At 38.5% G+C, this 17,803-nt stretch overlaps 1 protein-coding gene across 1 annotated transcript; it reads right to left on the bottom strand.

Annotated features, from left to right (window-relative positions):
* Positions 1 to 62: 62 nt before the first annotated feature.
* LOC135999819 (centromere protein J-like) lies at positions 63 to 16,590 on the bottom strand. Its single transcript, XM_065653397.1, has 15 exons — positions 16,168 to 16,590; positions 13,964 to 14,087; positions 11,614 to 11,758; positions 9,998 to 10,103; positions 7,964 to 9,563; positions 6,397 to 6,529; positions 5,409 to 5,574; positions 4,098 to 4,334; positions 3,405 to 3,504; positions 2,350 to 2,447; positions 1,521 to 1,619; positions 1,273 to 1,413; positions 1,068 to 1,152; positions 863 to 983; positions 63 to 255 (listed from the first exon to the last, which is right to left on the bottom strand). The coding sequence occupies exons 1-15, from the start codon at positions 16,588 to 16,590 to the stop codon at positions 63 to 65; spliced, it is 3,771 nt and encodes a 1,256-aa protein (XP_065509469.1).
* Positions 16,591 to 17,803: the final 1,213 nt, after the last annotated feature.

Raw genomic sequence — 17,803 nt, 5'->3', positions numbered from 1 at the left:
GTTTACAGGAATGTACATTATTTTTGCTGCTATGCTAACACTTCCATCAGTTTTGACATTGCCTACAACTTGGTGTCCATGATAATGTTACCATCCTTGTCCTTTATTCTTACTCTCCCCGAGACATACTTTGTTTCCTGCTGTCCATTCACATACACAGTCTTGACGGTACCATCTGGATACTCCCGTCTCTTGAACTGTGGGGTGTGCAGTTCTCTCTGGCCATTATTGAACTCTATAGTTTTGCTTCCATCTCTGCATTAAATAAATGTAAGTAAGTACTTAAAAAAAAAAAAAACCAACATACAACATTGTAAGGACTACCTATAGGCTTAAGCTTAATCTCAGAACAAACATTAAATGTGCAAGCCTAAATGAAGAAAGAACTTAAAATAACACTATTCGTGAAAATCCTGTTTTGTTAAATATCATCCCAGCTGGCTGGTACTGAAAAACTTGTTTCTGCAAAACTGACATAACTTCTTTATACTTGAGAGTCTCTATTGCACTTTCTCTGCACTAAATCTTTTGCTGCAACAGTCCAAAACTTCATGTTTCAGCACTATCAGTTTGGATGTCAGACCTGCTTGCCACACCAGCTAGGTTCTCACATGTTCTCTAGAATTATAGACAAAAATCTCTCAGGTTAGCCTATGAGAAAATAGACGGGTAATCAGTCTTTGTCTCCTCCCAGCTACCAAAAAAAAAAAAGAAATTTCAAGCAGTAGATACAGGTTCACAGTACAGTGTATTCAAATATAAACTTACAGAAACACATGTCACCATATACTGCCTCTGGCAGTAGGTCCTAACTGCTACTTTCCCATCAACAGGCCAGGGTACCTGAAAAGGTGAAGCTTACCGCTGGATACGAACAATAGTACCATCTGGAAAGATACTTTCTTCTTGCCCATCCGTAAATAAATTTTTAATAGTTTGATCAGGGAAAGTAATTTCTTTCTTGCCATCAGGATAATGCTTTTCTGAAATTGAGACAATATGCCTCTTACATAAATGCAGGTATGTATATATGGGCAGCAATTTTAAGGGTTGGATGATTTCTTTACCTATTTGTCCATTTGAAAATTGCAAGACCTCTAAGCCATCAGAGTATGTAGTATGTGTAGTCTTAGCATCGGCATAATAATAAATCTGCAGAAAACAGTTCAGATTTAACGTAACTAGTGAGAAATTGTTCATCTGTGTGTGTGTGTATACATGTGCACAGAAATAAGTATTTTTAGAAGAGTGCAGACAACGTAGGATACATACCACTGTTTGATCGGGCATGACCTGCTTCACATCCCCATTGAAGAAGGTTATAGTTATGGTCTTCCCATCACAACCCACTTTTTTCCATGTCCCATTGGGGAAAAATATGAGGTGACAGCCATTTTTCAAAACCTTTTCAACCTAATGAATACATTACAGAGTGGTCAGTATTGAGCCATCACACATTGTCATTCAACTTCCAGAACAGCTGTCTTGTGGAATTTCAGAATGCCAAGCTCTCACGTTACCTTTCCATCAGGATAAGCAGTTTCTCTCTCTATCTCTTCACTGTCTATAAATGCAGGTCCAGATGGTAGTGACATGTTAGCTTCATTAGGAGAGGTGTCCTGAAATGACAGCAATAACTAAGCATAAACTCAAATCAAGCTTTGTCATTTTACATGTTGTTTTTTTTTTTTTTTTCCTAGGCTGATAGGTATTTTAGGAAACAAGGAGCTTCAGGGGAGGAAGACAAGTGTTGGAAGGCATGAACGCAGTCTGGGGTTTATGCAACTCCTAGTATAACTCAGGTGGTAAGGCAGACTGAGACTTGGCAATAACTGCCTGTCTGTGGTCAGCCGCAGTCTGGACTGAAGTGGAATTCAGTGTTGTGCTGTAGTATAGCGCTCAGGTGCTTGCAGGCATCCATTTCAAGGTATGAAACAACTGATGAAGTTTCATGAAACCTGAAGGCTACCTACAGCAATTAACGTAAGAATTAATTCAACTGTTTACAAGATTCTTACATGGTTTCCCTACATGGAACATAATAAACATCCATCTTTTTCCCCTCCCTCAAAAGGTAACATTTTGCAAAATTGAAGGGAGCATGAGATCATGATTTTATTTTCTTTCCTCAGCCAAAGAATGTTGCAACTACTAGACACAGGTAGAACATCCTGCACTGACAACCTACATAGCCATTTTCTGGTATGACAATAAAATTGCAGTTGAAGAGCAAAGCAGTTGAGTCCACAGCTTCACCAGTCACCCTCCAGATGTTCATTTACATACAAGTAACTATTGTTTTATTTTGGATTTCCCCTCTTAAAAATTAAAGCAAGATACAGAACTTACTCCCGTAAAAGTGCTAGAAGAATCTTCTAGTGCTGTCATTGCCTCAGAGTTGCTTCTGTCACTAGCAGGTGCTGATGCAGATGTTCTAGAAAGCTTTCCTACTCAGATACATGTAATAAAGTTAGTTTGGACAGTAAAATTAAAGTACAGTTTAAGTGTTAACATAGGAGGTCAAGTTGTACAGGACACCTACATTTATGTCCTTAGAAACAGAAAGTATATTTATGAAAAGAATCAGCATAAGCCAGCTAGGGTATGTCATTGTTTCATGTGTCTGCAAGAAGCTGCAACTGAAGAATCACCACAACAGGCCTAATACTTGCGCTTTCCTATTTCATTTCTGTAGAGATTTACAAAGGAATTTCCTGCCACCGCCCAGGATCTAGACAACACTATTGCTTCTGCCTTACAATGAATAAAGGAAGACTAATGTAACCTTTTAACAGGAACTGATTGGCAGACTTTTCCCACATCTCTCCTTGCATGCCAGAAAGATTACCAAAACAAAACCAGCAAGAGCTTCTGTTCTGGAAGACATTCCTCCAACAGGTAACCTAATGGTTAGTTGAGCTGCCAGAGGTGTCAAAAATTACCTTCCAGTGACCTTCCATACACGATTATTCCATAGGAAAGGGTATGGCTGCCAACAGCATTTGCTCTTAGCTGTTAACAAGGACACCACTACAGCACTGCCCATACGATAACAGATCCTGATCACAGAGGATTCTGAAGAGGCACAGCAGTCCCAATGTTATCAATATGGCCATCTAATCAACATCCACGGCTTGTGGAGAACATCAACGATTAATGCCATTTCGGATTACAGAATGCAGCTTCTGGTAAGCTCCAGAGCACCAAACATGACCAGAAGACCTGAATGGTCTCATCACAGCGCTCTCCAGAATCTTGCCCGTATGCTCAAGTCCATTACAACTATTCTCTTCCTACTTTTGAGTATCACACTTGGTGATGCATTCTTTTTAAAAGCAAATTAATGTGGATTTTTCCTTTTATTAAAGAGTTAACAGCATTCTCTGATTAGACAAACATTATACCTTTTGCCTGTGAATAACTTTTGCCATTTATCTTGCTGTACTTCTGTACTGGAAGAAGCAGAGATGCAGTTTGACTTTTTGGGCCTCTATTTGGTAGACACTAGAAGAAAGGAAATTATTCATGGTTTAGCTGACGTTTATTCATAGCTGTTCATTCAGCAGCAACAAAAGTTACACACCATGTGCCATGAAATTTGCAGGAAGCTTTCTTCACAAACTATACATTTTTGAGATTTAGTCACCGGAAGGGCTTGTGTGATGCAGCCCAAGCTGTACTTTGGAATTCTTCCCCTGTCTGCTGCCTTGCTACCAACAACTGCAGAATGTTCATGTGGTGCAAGCAATCCAGAATAACAGTTACAGTTTCAAAACTAAATATAACTGCTCTAGACAACGGTGAACTGCCTGGTTTGTCTGGTTGATCCTTAAGGTGCAGAGGTTCACAGGTTAGATCCAATCTATGATCTTATAATTGCTTCTTTTCGAATTTCTAAGATGAGCTCCTCAACAGAATGGATGCTGCACATTTGAAGAGAAAGTGACATGAACAAAATTCTGTGTCTGTCACCGCTACTGGAGTCCCAAGGTCAGTACATTAAAACTAAACATCTAGGTTGTAGCTATTTTATTCCAAATTTATGATCCAACACTCAGGCTATTCACACAGATGAATTTAAACCACCAATAACTTACAGATTCTGCTCTTTTTAGGGTGCCAGAATTTTCTATTTTCCTCTTGCTTCCAGCAGCTTCTACTTTCTTCCAGGCTTCTAGACGAAACCTTTCCATAATCTTGACTTCCTCTTTTAGCTCCATATTCTCATTTACTAAAACTTCTATTTGATCTTTCAGGCGTCGATGGGTGGTTGACCATTTTGCCTCTTTTCGTTTTAAATCTTCCTGTAACTCTGCAATCTGCTGTTTTAAAGCCTTAGAAAAATGCATGTTTATAAATTAAGAAGCTTTCATATTTTAATATATTAAAATATTTTTATGTTCTACTAGAAATACAAGCACAAAAAAACCTCACAAGAATGGAAAAAAAATAAGATCAGCTTAATGGGGCAAAAAGTGAAAGGGAAGAGAAGTTTTCTTCCCTGAAAGAGATATTATTTACTTTACCAACATTATAAGCTCAGCTTAAATCACAGCAAGTGTCTCTATTGCCCTTTTGGCATCCTTTACACTTCACAGATTGGCCAGTTCAAATACACGTGAGACAGTGTAGGAGACAGAAAGTGGGGGTTGGACTAGGTGACCTTTGAAGGTCCTTTCCAACCCAAACCATTCATGATTCTACGAAACATGAGATCTTTAAGGCCACCCTTGAGAGGACCCTTCAAAAATCTCAGTACAGGCAAACGGGGAGGACACAACCACATAGAACACATGTGAACCTGCCAAGCTGGGTAAGCAAATGTTACTTCACTCAGTTGAAGTTCTATAAGAAAAATTTGTAGGAAAGGAAGAGGGAAATTCATGTGTGATGTTTAATATGACTTGTCTATACATCTCATGAACCATGCATCCTGACAAGGCAGGAACAAATAGATTTCATTTCTTACATCTGATACATAAAGACCTACAAGTAATAAGAAAATGTAACTTTGAAAATTATAGATTACTACACTTACTATACAACAGTTATAGACAGAATAAAACTCAAGTACAGTTCTAGTCTGCACTTTGATCCACTACCATTAATAAAGACTTACAACTTAACTACGGTAATTTTGTATCAAAGTTGAAGATCATTCTACCAGAGTCAGGAGTAGTTTTCCAGTACGGAAACATGACAAAAACATTTTCTCATCAGCAGTTTTGCCTTAAAACCACCAAAAAATATTGTGAAGACTGTAGTTCCTTCCTCGGGCCACTTCTACTAACAGTTTGCATCTTGAAATCACTTGCGACCTTTCAATTAAGTTAGAATTTTGTTCTCAACTGCCTTTACATGAATTTAAGTGTTTCTGTATGGACTAGAAGAATAACACATTTTCATACCTGAATTTCATCACGTTCCTTTTTATCTGGAATTGCTCTAGCTTCTGTGGTATATTTTTCAAAAACTTTACGCTCCTTTTGCAGTTTTTTCATTTCCTTTTTTTTATATTCTTCTATTGCAGCCAGTTCTTGGGCTTTCTGCTGTTGAAACTCTGCCATTTCCTTCCTATAATTACAAAACAAAGTTGTTGTTTTAGCCCAAAACTACTTCAAATCTCGATTTTAAGGAAGAAAATGAAGACTCTGAATTTTGTGGTCATTGATTCCAACCCAGCACCTGTTACCCCCAGGAAGACTTATCTATAAAATGGTATTACTTATTTAAGGAGTAAGAATTGTCACATGGCTAGTTTGAAGTCCAACAATTACTGGTTTTATATTTTCTAGTCACAAAAGTTATCCTGAATTTAACAAAGCTTTGGCTAAAATTCTTCCAACATTTTTCGAAGGAGTAGAACACTGTTCCCCCAAAAGTACCGGGAAGAAGAATCTGCTAAAAACAGGGGGTCACAAATTAAATATTAGCCAACAACACGATGCTGTTTCCAAACAAAACAAAAGTGACTTTGGTAGGGTATGCCATATTTAAGTCACTAGAAATGATTATTCTGCTCTGTATGTCACTTGTAAATCCCTCAGTTCAAATTAAAATATTCTCCAATCCAAAGGAAAAGCATCAACCATGTTAACATGAAGATCGGTTTTGCAAGACCAATTTAGGACTATGTTATTGCTCAGAACAAAATTATCCTAAATAAAGCCTTCAAAGATATCATATTAAACTAGCAGGGGTTCTTAATATTACGATTTGTGTGCGAGTCATAATTACAGTTTAATATACATAGAGAAACAGCCAGTTACTTGACCTATGTCTCCACTGTAACTGAAACACATCAATTATTTACCTGTGCTGTTGGTAACTGGACATTATGATAGTCTGAACATACTGTGTAAGTGAATGCGCCAAAATGTTTCAATTAAAAATTACCTGAAATTTGCCAAAGCATGCTCTCTTTCTTCACGGAGTTTAGTCAGAGTTGTGTTTTCAGTTCTGAATCTCTCTATTTCATTTTCCAATTCAGTGAGTCTCTCCCTCAGTACCTGCGATGGAACAGTGTTTCCTGTCAAAGAACAGCCAGATGCAAGTTATCTAAGCGGCATCCATAAGACTGAAGGAAGCAATTACCACACATCAGTTAAAAAAAAAAAAAAAAGTATTTTAGAGATAGTAGTAGTATTGCAAAAAAAAAAAAAACACCACCCTACTACTCAAATAACACAGAAGTGACATTTTAAAGCACTCTGCAATATTTACTCAAATACTGAGTATATCTATCATCTCTGTAGAACTAAATATATATATTAGGAATTGGAATGTGAAGGGCTTCATGTCAAGCTAGAGAAATTAAATGAAGGTATAAAGGCCAAGCATCAAACAGGAAAGTTTATGGTTAAAGTTTTTCAAAGTTTTATTCACAAAGTCTGCTCACACCCATCATCAATGTGAAATCTATTGCAGAGGCCAATAATAGGATTTGTGGACTTTTTTGCCATCCCAGTTTCCTGTTCAGTCACTACTTAACTCTCCCGGGGTTTTAATAATCCACTTCTGAGTATGCAAGAGAAGAGCCTAAATACTGATGTGGCAGTGTAGGTAGCTGCCTCATCCACTCTTAAATGCTCTGAGATTCAGTAAAAAAAAACCCTACCCCTCTTCCTGCAAGCAATATCTAGCAGGCATCTTTAGATAACCCTACAAAATCAATTCTCCATGAAACAATAAGCAGAACTAGCAGCTTTCATATGCAATTCTCATAAAAACCTAATCAAAATCCTAAACATTCATTGGAGCAGAGTTTGAAACCAAGATCTCACCACCTTACAGAGCTTTAAATGCTAGGCTGGGCCACCACACTTTCACTGAACAAGTGCATTTTTAATGATCTCACATAAATGCAATGGCTTCAAGAGGAGCTTTTAGGGGCGCTCCTTCCCCAGACTATAACCATATAGTCAAAATCAACTTGGACAAAGCAGAAAAATGAATCCATGTTTCCCATAATCCACATGAACTCTCTAGATACCGTAGTACTGTCAGAAAACCTGGACAGGGCTGTCGCCTCCTTGTATTTTATAAGGGGAACAAGTTCACCTAACAGTGCAGAGCATTACCCTGCTGGGGTGTAAGTGCACACTGTCACTGGAATGGGAAGTACCACTTTGCTTTCAGCCCGCCTTTGACACTTCCCTTGATCTGGAAACAGTGATCAAGAAGCTCCAGACCAAGTTGATTCAATAGCTGGTCTGACAGAAAACTAGCCTCCGGGGGGGGGAAAAAGTTTTCACTGATTGTACCCATTCTGCAGGCTGCATAATGGTTACATCTGACATCAACCAGGAGAGGAGATGAAAGGTGAGAACAGGGCCATTGCCTGCAGCAGAAGTCTGTACTTAACACTCTCCGGTGTAATGTCCGGTTGTAGCTTAAGCATTAGAAGGAAAGACTTGTAACATATGTCTTCTTCAACATTTCCTACCAGTTGCTGCTCTCTCACCTCCTGGCTCCTGTTCCACATTTGATTTGATTTCACTCTCTGAATGACAGCCTGCCTTCTGTTTCGGTTTCAGTGAAGGAAACAGTTTCATCATCAGGTTTGATACAGGAGGTCCATTTGAATCACTGTCCACTGCAGATTCTTTGGACATTTCATCTCCCCTCTTTGCAGCAACTTTTCTCTTTATTGCTTTATCTGGGATCGTTGTATCATTCTCACTGGAAAAATCCATCTGTAAAGGTATTTTAGTATATTTCTCAGGTAAATCACTGTTACTGTAATTTTCATCAAGATCACTCCACGTTCTTTCATCATCAAACTCAAACTTACTCCTACTTATACAAGACGTGCTTCTCTGATGGTCTGAAGCTTTTCTAGTCTTTTGCTTTGACAGTGCACTGCAATCTTTGTCTGACACGCCAAGGTCAGCATCGCCATTTTTGTTTTCTTTGCTGATGTCTGTAACAGAACGTCCATATTCAAAAAATTCTGGATCACTTTCCATACGGCTCACAAAGGGTGTCTTAGCGTCTTCATGCTTTAATGTGGTCTCAAATTCACACTCAGAATCTGTAGTAGTATCACCATTGCCCTTACCCTCATCTTCATTTACAATCCATTGATTACTTTTCAAAGCAGGAGCTGCTGTCATGGAAGAAGCTGAAGGTATTACACTGTCTTTCGTTCTGGAAGCTGTTCCTGAATTTGAGACTGTATGCATAATTGCTCTTTCATTTATATTTCCCTGCGTCATACAGTCTGCCTTTTTGTTTCTCTTGTTTATGAGTTCAACAGCCAGCACCTTTACTTGCTGCTGTTTTGCCTTGATAGGGGTAGAAGACATTCTACGGCCTTTTAAAGTTTGCTGATCTTGATCTAAGATCCTTTGCACAAATGAGGAATTACTTGAGAAAGATATTTCATCTGCAGCTTGTTCTAGAAACAAAAATTCATCCAACTCTAGGTTCTCTTTTTCTTTTTCCTTTTCCCAGTTTTCCAGCTTATTCTGAAATGAAACTTCAAAAGACAGTTCTGAGTCTTTTACAGGTTGACCTATAGGACATTTAGAATTAGAAAAGGCACTTGCCAGCTCATGAGACAACGGAGGCTTTTCTGTGCCAGGTACGTTGTTTCCAATTTTGCCAGTGTTAGGCTTAGCAAATTCTACTACGCTCTCTTTATTTTCTGTTTTGTTATTAATATCTGACAGGAAAGAATCTCTCACCTGTCCACCATGATTTTTCCCTGGTTGCATTCTCATTTCTAATGGCAAGATATTTTTTCCATTGTGATTCCTGAGTACCAGGGTCTTCTGAATAGGACAAAGTTTTGCTTTATTGGGATTGTTATATTTTTTACATGGTGCAGAAGGGTTCTCAGAAACCTGTTCTTTGCCAGGAGGCATAGTTTTTTTCTGTATTTGTGATCTGTCCACTTTCATAACATTCCTGTCATCCGAAGCCCTTGGTTGACGTTTCGGGGTGTTTTCTCCAAGTTTTGTAATTTTAGATTTGGCATTAGTGAATCTTGTTAAGCCTTCTCCTCTTTTCAGAAAAGGTCGTTTAATCACTGGTTTTTGATTGGTTGATCCATTTGTCTCCTGAAAAGGGGTGAGGAAAAGTAAAACGCAAAACGTTAAAAAGCTCCTTACACAGTTTGAAGATTTCTTCACATAAACCCCATATATGAGTACAAATTTATATACTACATTTCTACTGAATTTCTAAAGACATTGTAAAAAAGTGAAATATTAGGGTATTATTGTATTACTTTTAGGAATGTGAATGTTGTATTCAGTATTAGCTTTTGATGCTAGAATCTTCCTTGTACATTTTTAAAGCACCTATTGCATCTTGACACAATATATAAAGAACAATTAAATTTTTAAAAAAAGCAAAAAAACCCAACCAAACAAAACGAACCAAACAACAACAAAAAAAACCCAAAACCAAAACAAAAAACCAAACCACACACACACAAACAAAAAGAACCCCAACAAACAAACAAACAAACCAACCCACACAACCCACAAACCTGTGACTTATGGTTTTGTTCCAGACGCTGCTCTTCTAGTTTTATCTGTTCTTCCAGGAATTCTTCAAATGTCTGTTTCTTCTCCTGAATCACAGCTTTAATAGGCCTAGTGTAATTAAAAAAAAAAAAACAGTCTGACATTTCTATATAAAATAACTATGTTAAATAATTATTCAAATACTAAGGTGTAGTTACATAAAAGACGACAAATTATGAGGTACTTTGGTCATTAAGTGTCAAAATTAATCTGAGAAATGCATTCTCATCTTCTGACAAATAGTTTCTCAAACCCCCGCTTTAGTTAATATACATCTCTAAAAGTTACCGTATGCAGGTTTTGCTGTTTCTTCTTTCACTGCCTTTCTTCTGCCCAGACCAAACTTTCACTCGTATTTTGCTCATACTGCCAGTCTCTACAGAACCACCTTCCTACTCAGTAATGCCACTGAGATCGCGTTCCTTATCTCTCCCTTTGACACTTCAGCTCCTTCACATCCTGGTACCGGGTCTGGCTGGCACGGAGTGAGCTTTCTTCACAGCAGCCCATACGGTGCTGTGTTTTGGATTTGTGACTACAATGGTCTTGACAGCACACCAATGTCTGAGCTGTTACTGAACACTATTTTGATGCTCAAAGCTTTCTTTGCATTTTCGTGCTGCTCCCCTGCCCTCAGCAAGTAGGCTGAGGGTGGGCAAGTGGCTGAGAGGGGTGACACAGCCAGAACAGCTGACTCGAACTGACCAAAGGGATATTCCATGCAATGTAACATCATGTTCAGCAGTAAAAACTGGGGGCATGCTATTCCAAAAGTAGCTGTTGCTCAGAGACCAAAGCAGGCATCGATCTGCTTGTGAGAAGTAGAGAGAGACAGTCTTCACATCTTTGGGGTTTTTTTTTTCCCCCCTCTCTCCTCTAGTGATTAAAGTGTTTTTATGTCAACCCACAAGTTTTCTTGAGTTGGCTCCTCTGATACCCTCTTCCAGTCTGCTCTGGCGGACAGGGTGAGCAAGCAACTCAGTGGATGCTTAGTTGCTGGCTAGGCTCAACCCACCGCAGCCTGGAACAAGCGTGTCTTGCTTTTGTGATGAGCTGGCAGATAAGGCAGAGCTTTAAAACAATGTCAGCCGGTACTTCTGTTCTATCAGCTCCATAAACAAAGCTTTTACATGAGAAGGCTTGTGGCACAAGCACCATTGTTACTTCTTAGCCATATACAGATATTTAAACAAACACAACTCCTGGTAATAAGGAGTCACAGCCTTACACTCCTTCATATTACCACTTTTGCCACATAACAGTGGATAGGGGATTGTACTAAATCAAATTTGGAACAGTAATTATGACTACTTATATACTAAGCCTATACTAAAAGGTGCTTCTAAATTATCATTACCCGAGGCTGCACACACCTCTTCAGCCAACACACAACTTCACATCTTTCACAGCGTAAGCAATTTCAAGGTAGAGCCTCTCTTACTACAGGTCTCCACAGTACCGAGTAAGTTGAGAAGGCTACACAAATTGACAATATCAGGCTCTTTCGATTAGGACTCAGAATTCAACCAAACCTGTATTATCTACTTGATAAAACCAGCACAATAATGGTCTGAATTACCTTTCCTCTGTATTAGTCCACAAATGTTTTCCTCTGCTGGAATTTTCAGAGAGATCTGCACTTTCCACACGCAAATGATCAGTGTGATGATCTTCACTCTCCATCAATATTTCCATCTTTTGTTCTGGACACCACATGTTTTTTCCTGCAAAATTAATAGAATTTTTTTTCTCCCCAACAACAAATAAGTTTTCAGCCCATACTTTAAGCAGCATTCAGGTCAGATTAAAACCAGAAAGGAGCTTCATCATAATGTTGTCTGAATTCCTGCAAAAAATAGTCCTCAGATTTCCCCAAGTTAATTCTTATTTGATTTCAAGTATTTTTTAAGGAACATCCAATTATGTATTAAACATTTTCCAGAGACCTTAAATATCTCATTCTGATTGTTCATCTTCTTTGCTATTGTTAATTTATAGCTTAAAAATAAAATAACTGAACAAATTTGGATGTCTGCTGTACTGAAGAGCTCTTTTATCAAGCTTCTGTTTCCCATGTATATATATGTATGAATTAAGATCAATTTATCCTTTCACATCTGCTTAGACCAAGCCCTCTGATTAAAAGCTTTAAAGCTGGTATGAAGTATGATGAAATGCTATCTCATACCTTTTCACCAAAACCTCTACAGATTTTCAGCAACCTTATTAAATTGCTAGATTAGAACTAAAACCACTATTGCAATCATGGCAGCACAGTAGTCATGCTGGTGTCAACAGTAAAACTGAGAAGAGGAGGAAAGACAAAGAACTTCAGCACATTGCTTCTGATGTACAAATAATTTTTAGTCATACAAGAGGATCTCTTTCTCAACCCATCTTGACTCCTAATTCCAGTTCAGTTACTAATCCTCCGAACAGAGCTGGGCTGAAGACATTCAATATCTCTGGAGAGATTATTTTCCATTTGCCACATGAAAACGTGGGTACAGTTCAGCCCAAACAATTCAGCCACCCAACATCTGTCATTATTTGCTGTTTTCCCAGTCTTTATCATACATAAACTCTACCAGTAAAGATTATATTTCTTTTTCCTAAAACAGACAAGCGTATCATACAGACAGACAGAAGAACTTGATTTTTTTCCTCATTCTGCTTCTAACAAAACTCACATGGACATCAACAGGAACACTCTGAGGTCTGGAAGTTGTCACTAAACCAACCAACAAATCAAGTAAACCAACGCTTGTATAAAATCCTCACAATGCTCAATATCTACAAGGGGAAAAAACCCCACCACACACCAAGTTATCTTTCTATAAATGACTAACCAGTAATATATTCGCCTCCCTCATTTTTTAAACCTCATTTCTCACAGACTGAAAGACTCCCAAAAAACTGTTCTTCAAAGATGAGGTGCATTCCTTGTTGTTTAACTTTTGTAAAGTCACTGTCTTGTGTATGTCGAGAAACAATCAGAGCATAAGCTCTGTCTCCAAAGTGATTCTGACACCCAGGTGATGGCAACTGTTGTTAAGTTGTTAAGCCCACTGAATGCCCAGGTCTTAGCTTTTGACTTTTAGACATTAGAGTACAGCCTTGAAACTAAAAGAAAACAATGGCTGTGTCATTGTACTTGTATTACAACACCACTTTTCCACAGGAGAAAAGAAATGGCACTGAAAGGCAAGACCAATACCCAGCCTCCACTCTTATGTTACTGACCAAGAATAAGTGATTAGGCAATCTGGATTTTGTTCTCCTGATGCTAAGCCCTAAATTCATTTTCTCAGGTAGGCAGAGTGAAAGAAATATCTTCACTTAAGTCAGGCTGGACTGATACTGCCAATAAAAGAGAATACCCCTGCTCAACTCTCAAAGTTTTTTCCAGCCCAGCACTGCCCTCTCCCTTTGCACACAGCAAAAAAGACTGGAAAACTGATACAGTTGTTTGTTTTTTCAATACAGATGAGCTCCTCAGTCTAGTCCAGTTCATCACCTGAATAAATTTGTGATGCATGAGCACAAACAAATAGGAACCACTTAATTTGGATACAGTGACTGCTTAAAGCAATCAAAAGTATTGACAAACAGCTAATCAGAAAGGAAAGCAATTGTTTGTTTTACACTGTCTTTTATACTTAAAATATATTACTCAAAACATGGGCTCCCATCATAGCACAAATTGATCAAGTTACCATTACAGTTGGCATTTTATAAAAACAAGACAGTATTCCTTCTACAGCAGCACTTAATGATCAGTCACTGAAGCAATACAGCATTCATCTTTGATTAATCAAGTAATCAAGTAGATGAAGAACACTGAATACTCTTTCAGATTTTAACTAGAAAATGAGATTAAATTCTTCAGTTTACTCAAAGTATGTCATATGGTTTCTTCCTCAACTTACCAAGGGCTGCTGTCTGGCCAGTCACCATGCTAAGTAGCTTCTGCCGCTCATCCATCAGCCTTTGAAGCTGCTCTATCTGTTGTTTCCTTAGCTGTTCCCGTTTCTGTTGTTGCAATTCCTTCAGCTTTTCAAAAAAAAAAAAAAAAAAAAGTGTTAGAGGACAGGTTTGCTTAGAATGTATCACACAATTGGTGTCATCAAGACAACGGGTATTTCTTGTTTTAAAGGTGTTCTATTAGGTAAGTGTAATGAAGGAATTAAGAATATGAAATGCTATACTAAACAAAATTTTGGTTGGCGTGTTTTTGGTTTTTTTGGTTTTGTTTTGTTTTTTTAATCTGTGAATGCACATGTTATTTCCAGTTTGCCCAATTAGGAGTTCCACTAGTCTTTAATTGACCAATCTGGAAACAATAGGAATCAGAACACTCATTTCTACTGCATGAGAAAACATTCAAATTCTGCTCTTTTAACATTAACTTCTACTATGCAGTGTTTTTATTAAAATATTAAATCCTTCATAATAATTAAAGCTTTAGAAAAAGGTATGTTGCATTTTTTCTCTCAAAGATCTCACAGAGGACCAAGAAAGGGGGGAAAAAGAGCATTGGAGAACATTAAGACTCATTAAGTTGTCTGAAATAAAAAATAATTCAAATACTGACTATATTCAGTAATCTAGTCTTCATTTTCTTGTGTAGCAGGATTCCTTGGCCCTGCCCCAAGGCCAGCCTCGAGGGCCACATGAATGGCATTCTGTACCCTATCAAACCCCAGCAACGAGTGGTGGGCCTTCATGCCCATCCCTGTATCTCCAGCACACATGCATGTGCTAGTTCCACCTCCTTCGAAGGAGAGCCATGAGGCCTGATGAAATCCTTCCACAGATCAACAGCTGGACCACACTTGTCATCCAACAGGTAAGAAAAATTTCCCTTGAATTCTCCTTGCAGTCCCTTAATTTTTCAGCAAAAACAGAAGTAAGGAACTATGCAAGTAGAAGCTGTGAGCCAGGTGATCTTTGGATCTTCATCACTAAGTCTCATCTCTCACTTGATTTATTAAAAACATCATACTTGTACCTGTTCTGATAATATCCTCAGAAAACCAAACTGAAAAAGATCTCATACATCCAAAACTACATTTGCAACTACAAACATCAGATTTTTTTTAATAATATATTAAATTGTCAATAACTTTCTAAGACAGGAAACTTAACAATTCCTCTTATGATACCATTAAACCAGCTAACATCTGCTATTTAGCCACTGTCTGACGCTGCTGACAATACCGAAAAAGTGAATAAATATATTCTTATCATGTAAAATAGAAGAGAAAACTTTTATGGCATCAGATAAGTTGTAGAATTGTACTCTAGAGCCTCACACACACACCCCCACCCCCCATTTGAGTGAACAGACATAGGATTTGTGCTGAGGTAGCTGCTAGCAGAGCGGACAAGGAGGTGAGTTCTTAATCCTTAACAGCAAGATCTCTTAAATCACCCCTGGACACTTTCAACTAACATGATATATACATCTAGTAACTGGGAAGTGCTGTGACCAAACGTATAGCCCGTTACAGCAGATTAACTGACGTGCTTGTATTGGAAAAAAACAATAACATGACAGCATTGTAATTCCAGGCCTTTTTGTCCCAACATCTTGGATACTTCATCACATTAAACACTAACATCTCTCTTCATCTAAACAGAAGCAGGTATATGGGTGTACATACCTACTTTGAGAACTAACAGAGGATGTTGCTATAGATACAACAACATACAACTTCACCATGTTGAGAATATCTGTGGTGAAGTACTACCACTGTAATGACCAGCACCCCATTTCCACAGCTTCAAGTGAAGAAACAATTGAACATTGTAAAACTGTGTGCACCTTTCCAGGAAAAGAGATCTTGAGAACAAGTGCACTGCCACCGAATGCAATTTCATTTTAAACTGGAACCTGTGCCAGCTGGAAACAAATAAAGTTAGACTCTTAATAAGTGCACACCAACTTTAATAACTGTGACTTAGGACTTGCTCTTTAAGCTTGCTGTGTTCTATACGTTGCAAAGAGTTTGCTTACTTCCAGTTATGACAAATCATATGTGGGAAACAAAAAAAAAAAACCAAAAAACCAAAACAAACAAACAAAAAAAAGTCTTACTTGTTGTACATCAGGGAGTTCTAGAACTTTTACCTGTTCAACCTTTTGTAGGAGTGGATCACTGCGATTGGATTTATTCTGACCATCCACCTCACCATGGGCAAAGTCTGTTTTAGAGGCTTCTACAGTATATGCTGCTGGAAAAGATGTTTCAGTGGTATATTGCTGAAGTGTACAAGAGCTGCCAGACTTTTCTTCACACAAGGAGTCATCACTTATAGAACAGCTGTTTGAATGATGCAACAGTTCAGCAGGGAAAGCTGTGATGTTTTCAAGTCCAGATAACAAATTTTCTGTGCTGATTTTCAAACCAGTAAAACTAGGATCTAGTAAGACTCCAGCACGGGAACTATCAGACATCCAATGTGCAATGAAGTTTTGTTCAATACTCGGATCTTCAACAGTTGGCATCTTGCAAATTGTATTCCAATTTATTTGCTGATGTAGCATTAACATAACAATATTATGTTATGTAGCGTTAGGACAGTAAATCTTTCAAAGTTCCAGGTATTTGGTATGGATGGCTACCTACTTTTAACACCTAGAAATTAAGCAGATAAACAAAATAAGAAACCTACCATAACAGACTCCCAGTAAAAAAAAGTTACTCTCTTATAACCAACCTTGTGTATTTATAAAAATAAGTCACAATCTGCTTTTCCCTAGGCAATAGAAACAATTTTGACAACTAGTAACACACACTTCCTGTGCAAGAAGTCAACATAATCCAACTTTTAATCTTATTATTTATTTGAGTGCAGTTAATATTATCAAGCTGTGTATAATCTGTGTACTCTTCAGGAGTACAGAGAGGGATTAAGTATTTTTTTAAAGTGCCTGCAACAAAAGAAGAGAGGTGATTTGAGGAGTTGAAAGAGAGAATTCCCACACAGGACTTTCATATTAATACAAAGTTTCAAATATGTCCATCTAAATACAAACATTTTACTGCACATATTTCAATGCAGCACTCATAATTTTTGTGTCTTCCTTTGTTTCTCATGGAAACTCTACAATCACGCTGGCTGTTAGTTTCTTCCTCCCAAGCAGCTGCTTCTTTTTGAATCCATCCAAAAAAAGAGATCAAAGGTTGCAAAGTTTCAGTGGTAACAAAATTCCTACAAGTGTCATAAATCATGAGCCTGGAAAAGACTGAGGGGAGACCTCATGGCAGCTACAGCTCCCTCACAAGGGGAGGAGGAGGGATAGGTGCTGATCTCTTCTCTTTAGTGACCAATGGCAGAACCCGAGGGAATGGCAGGAAGATGTGCCAGGGGAGGTTTAGGTTGGACATTAGGAAAAGGTTCTTCCCCCAGCGGGTGGTGGAGCACTGGAACAGGCTCCCCAGGGAGGTGTCACGGCCCCAAGCCTGACAGTGTTCAAGAAGAGACTGGACAAGGCCCTCAGACACGTGGTGTGAACTGTGGGGTTGTCATATGCAGGGACAGGAGTTGGGCTCAATGACCCTTGTGGGTCCCTTCCAACTCAGGACATTCTATGAATGAATTCAGGTAGATTGGAGACTCAACGTGATTTCCTCACTCAGAAAGAAAAGGAGACAGAATTGCTGCCGACGCCGACGTGGCAGCAAGAGCCTGACTGCTCAGCCCTGTCACCTCCGGCTGTTCCCAGGGCCATTCCCTCTGCCTGGGCACACGGGGTGTCACCA

The sequence above is a fragment of the Caloenas nicobarica genome, chromosome 1 (genome assembly GCF_036013445.1).
Source record: "Caloenas nicobarica isolate bCalNic1 chromosome 1, bCalNic1.hap1, whole genome shotgun sequence".
NCBI lineage: Eukaryota > Metazoa > Chordata > Aves > Columbiformes > Columbidae > Caloenas > Caloenas nicobarica.
This window is presented reverse-complemented; position numbering and strand designations above follow the sequence as displayed.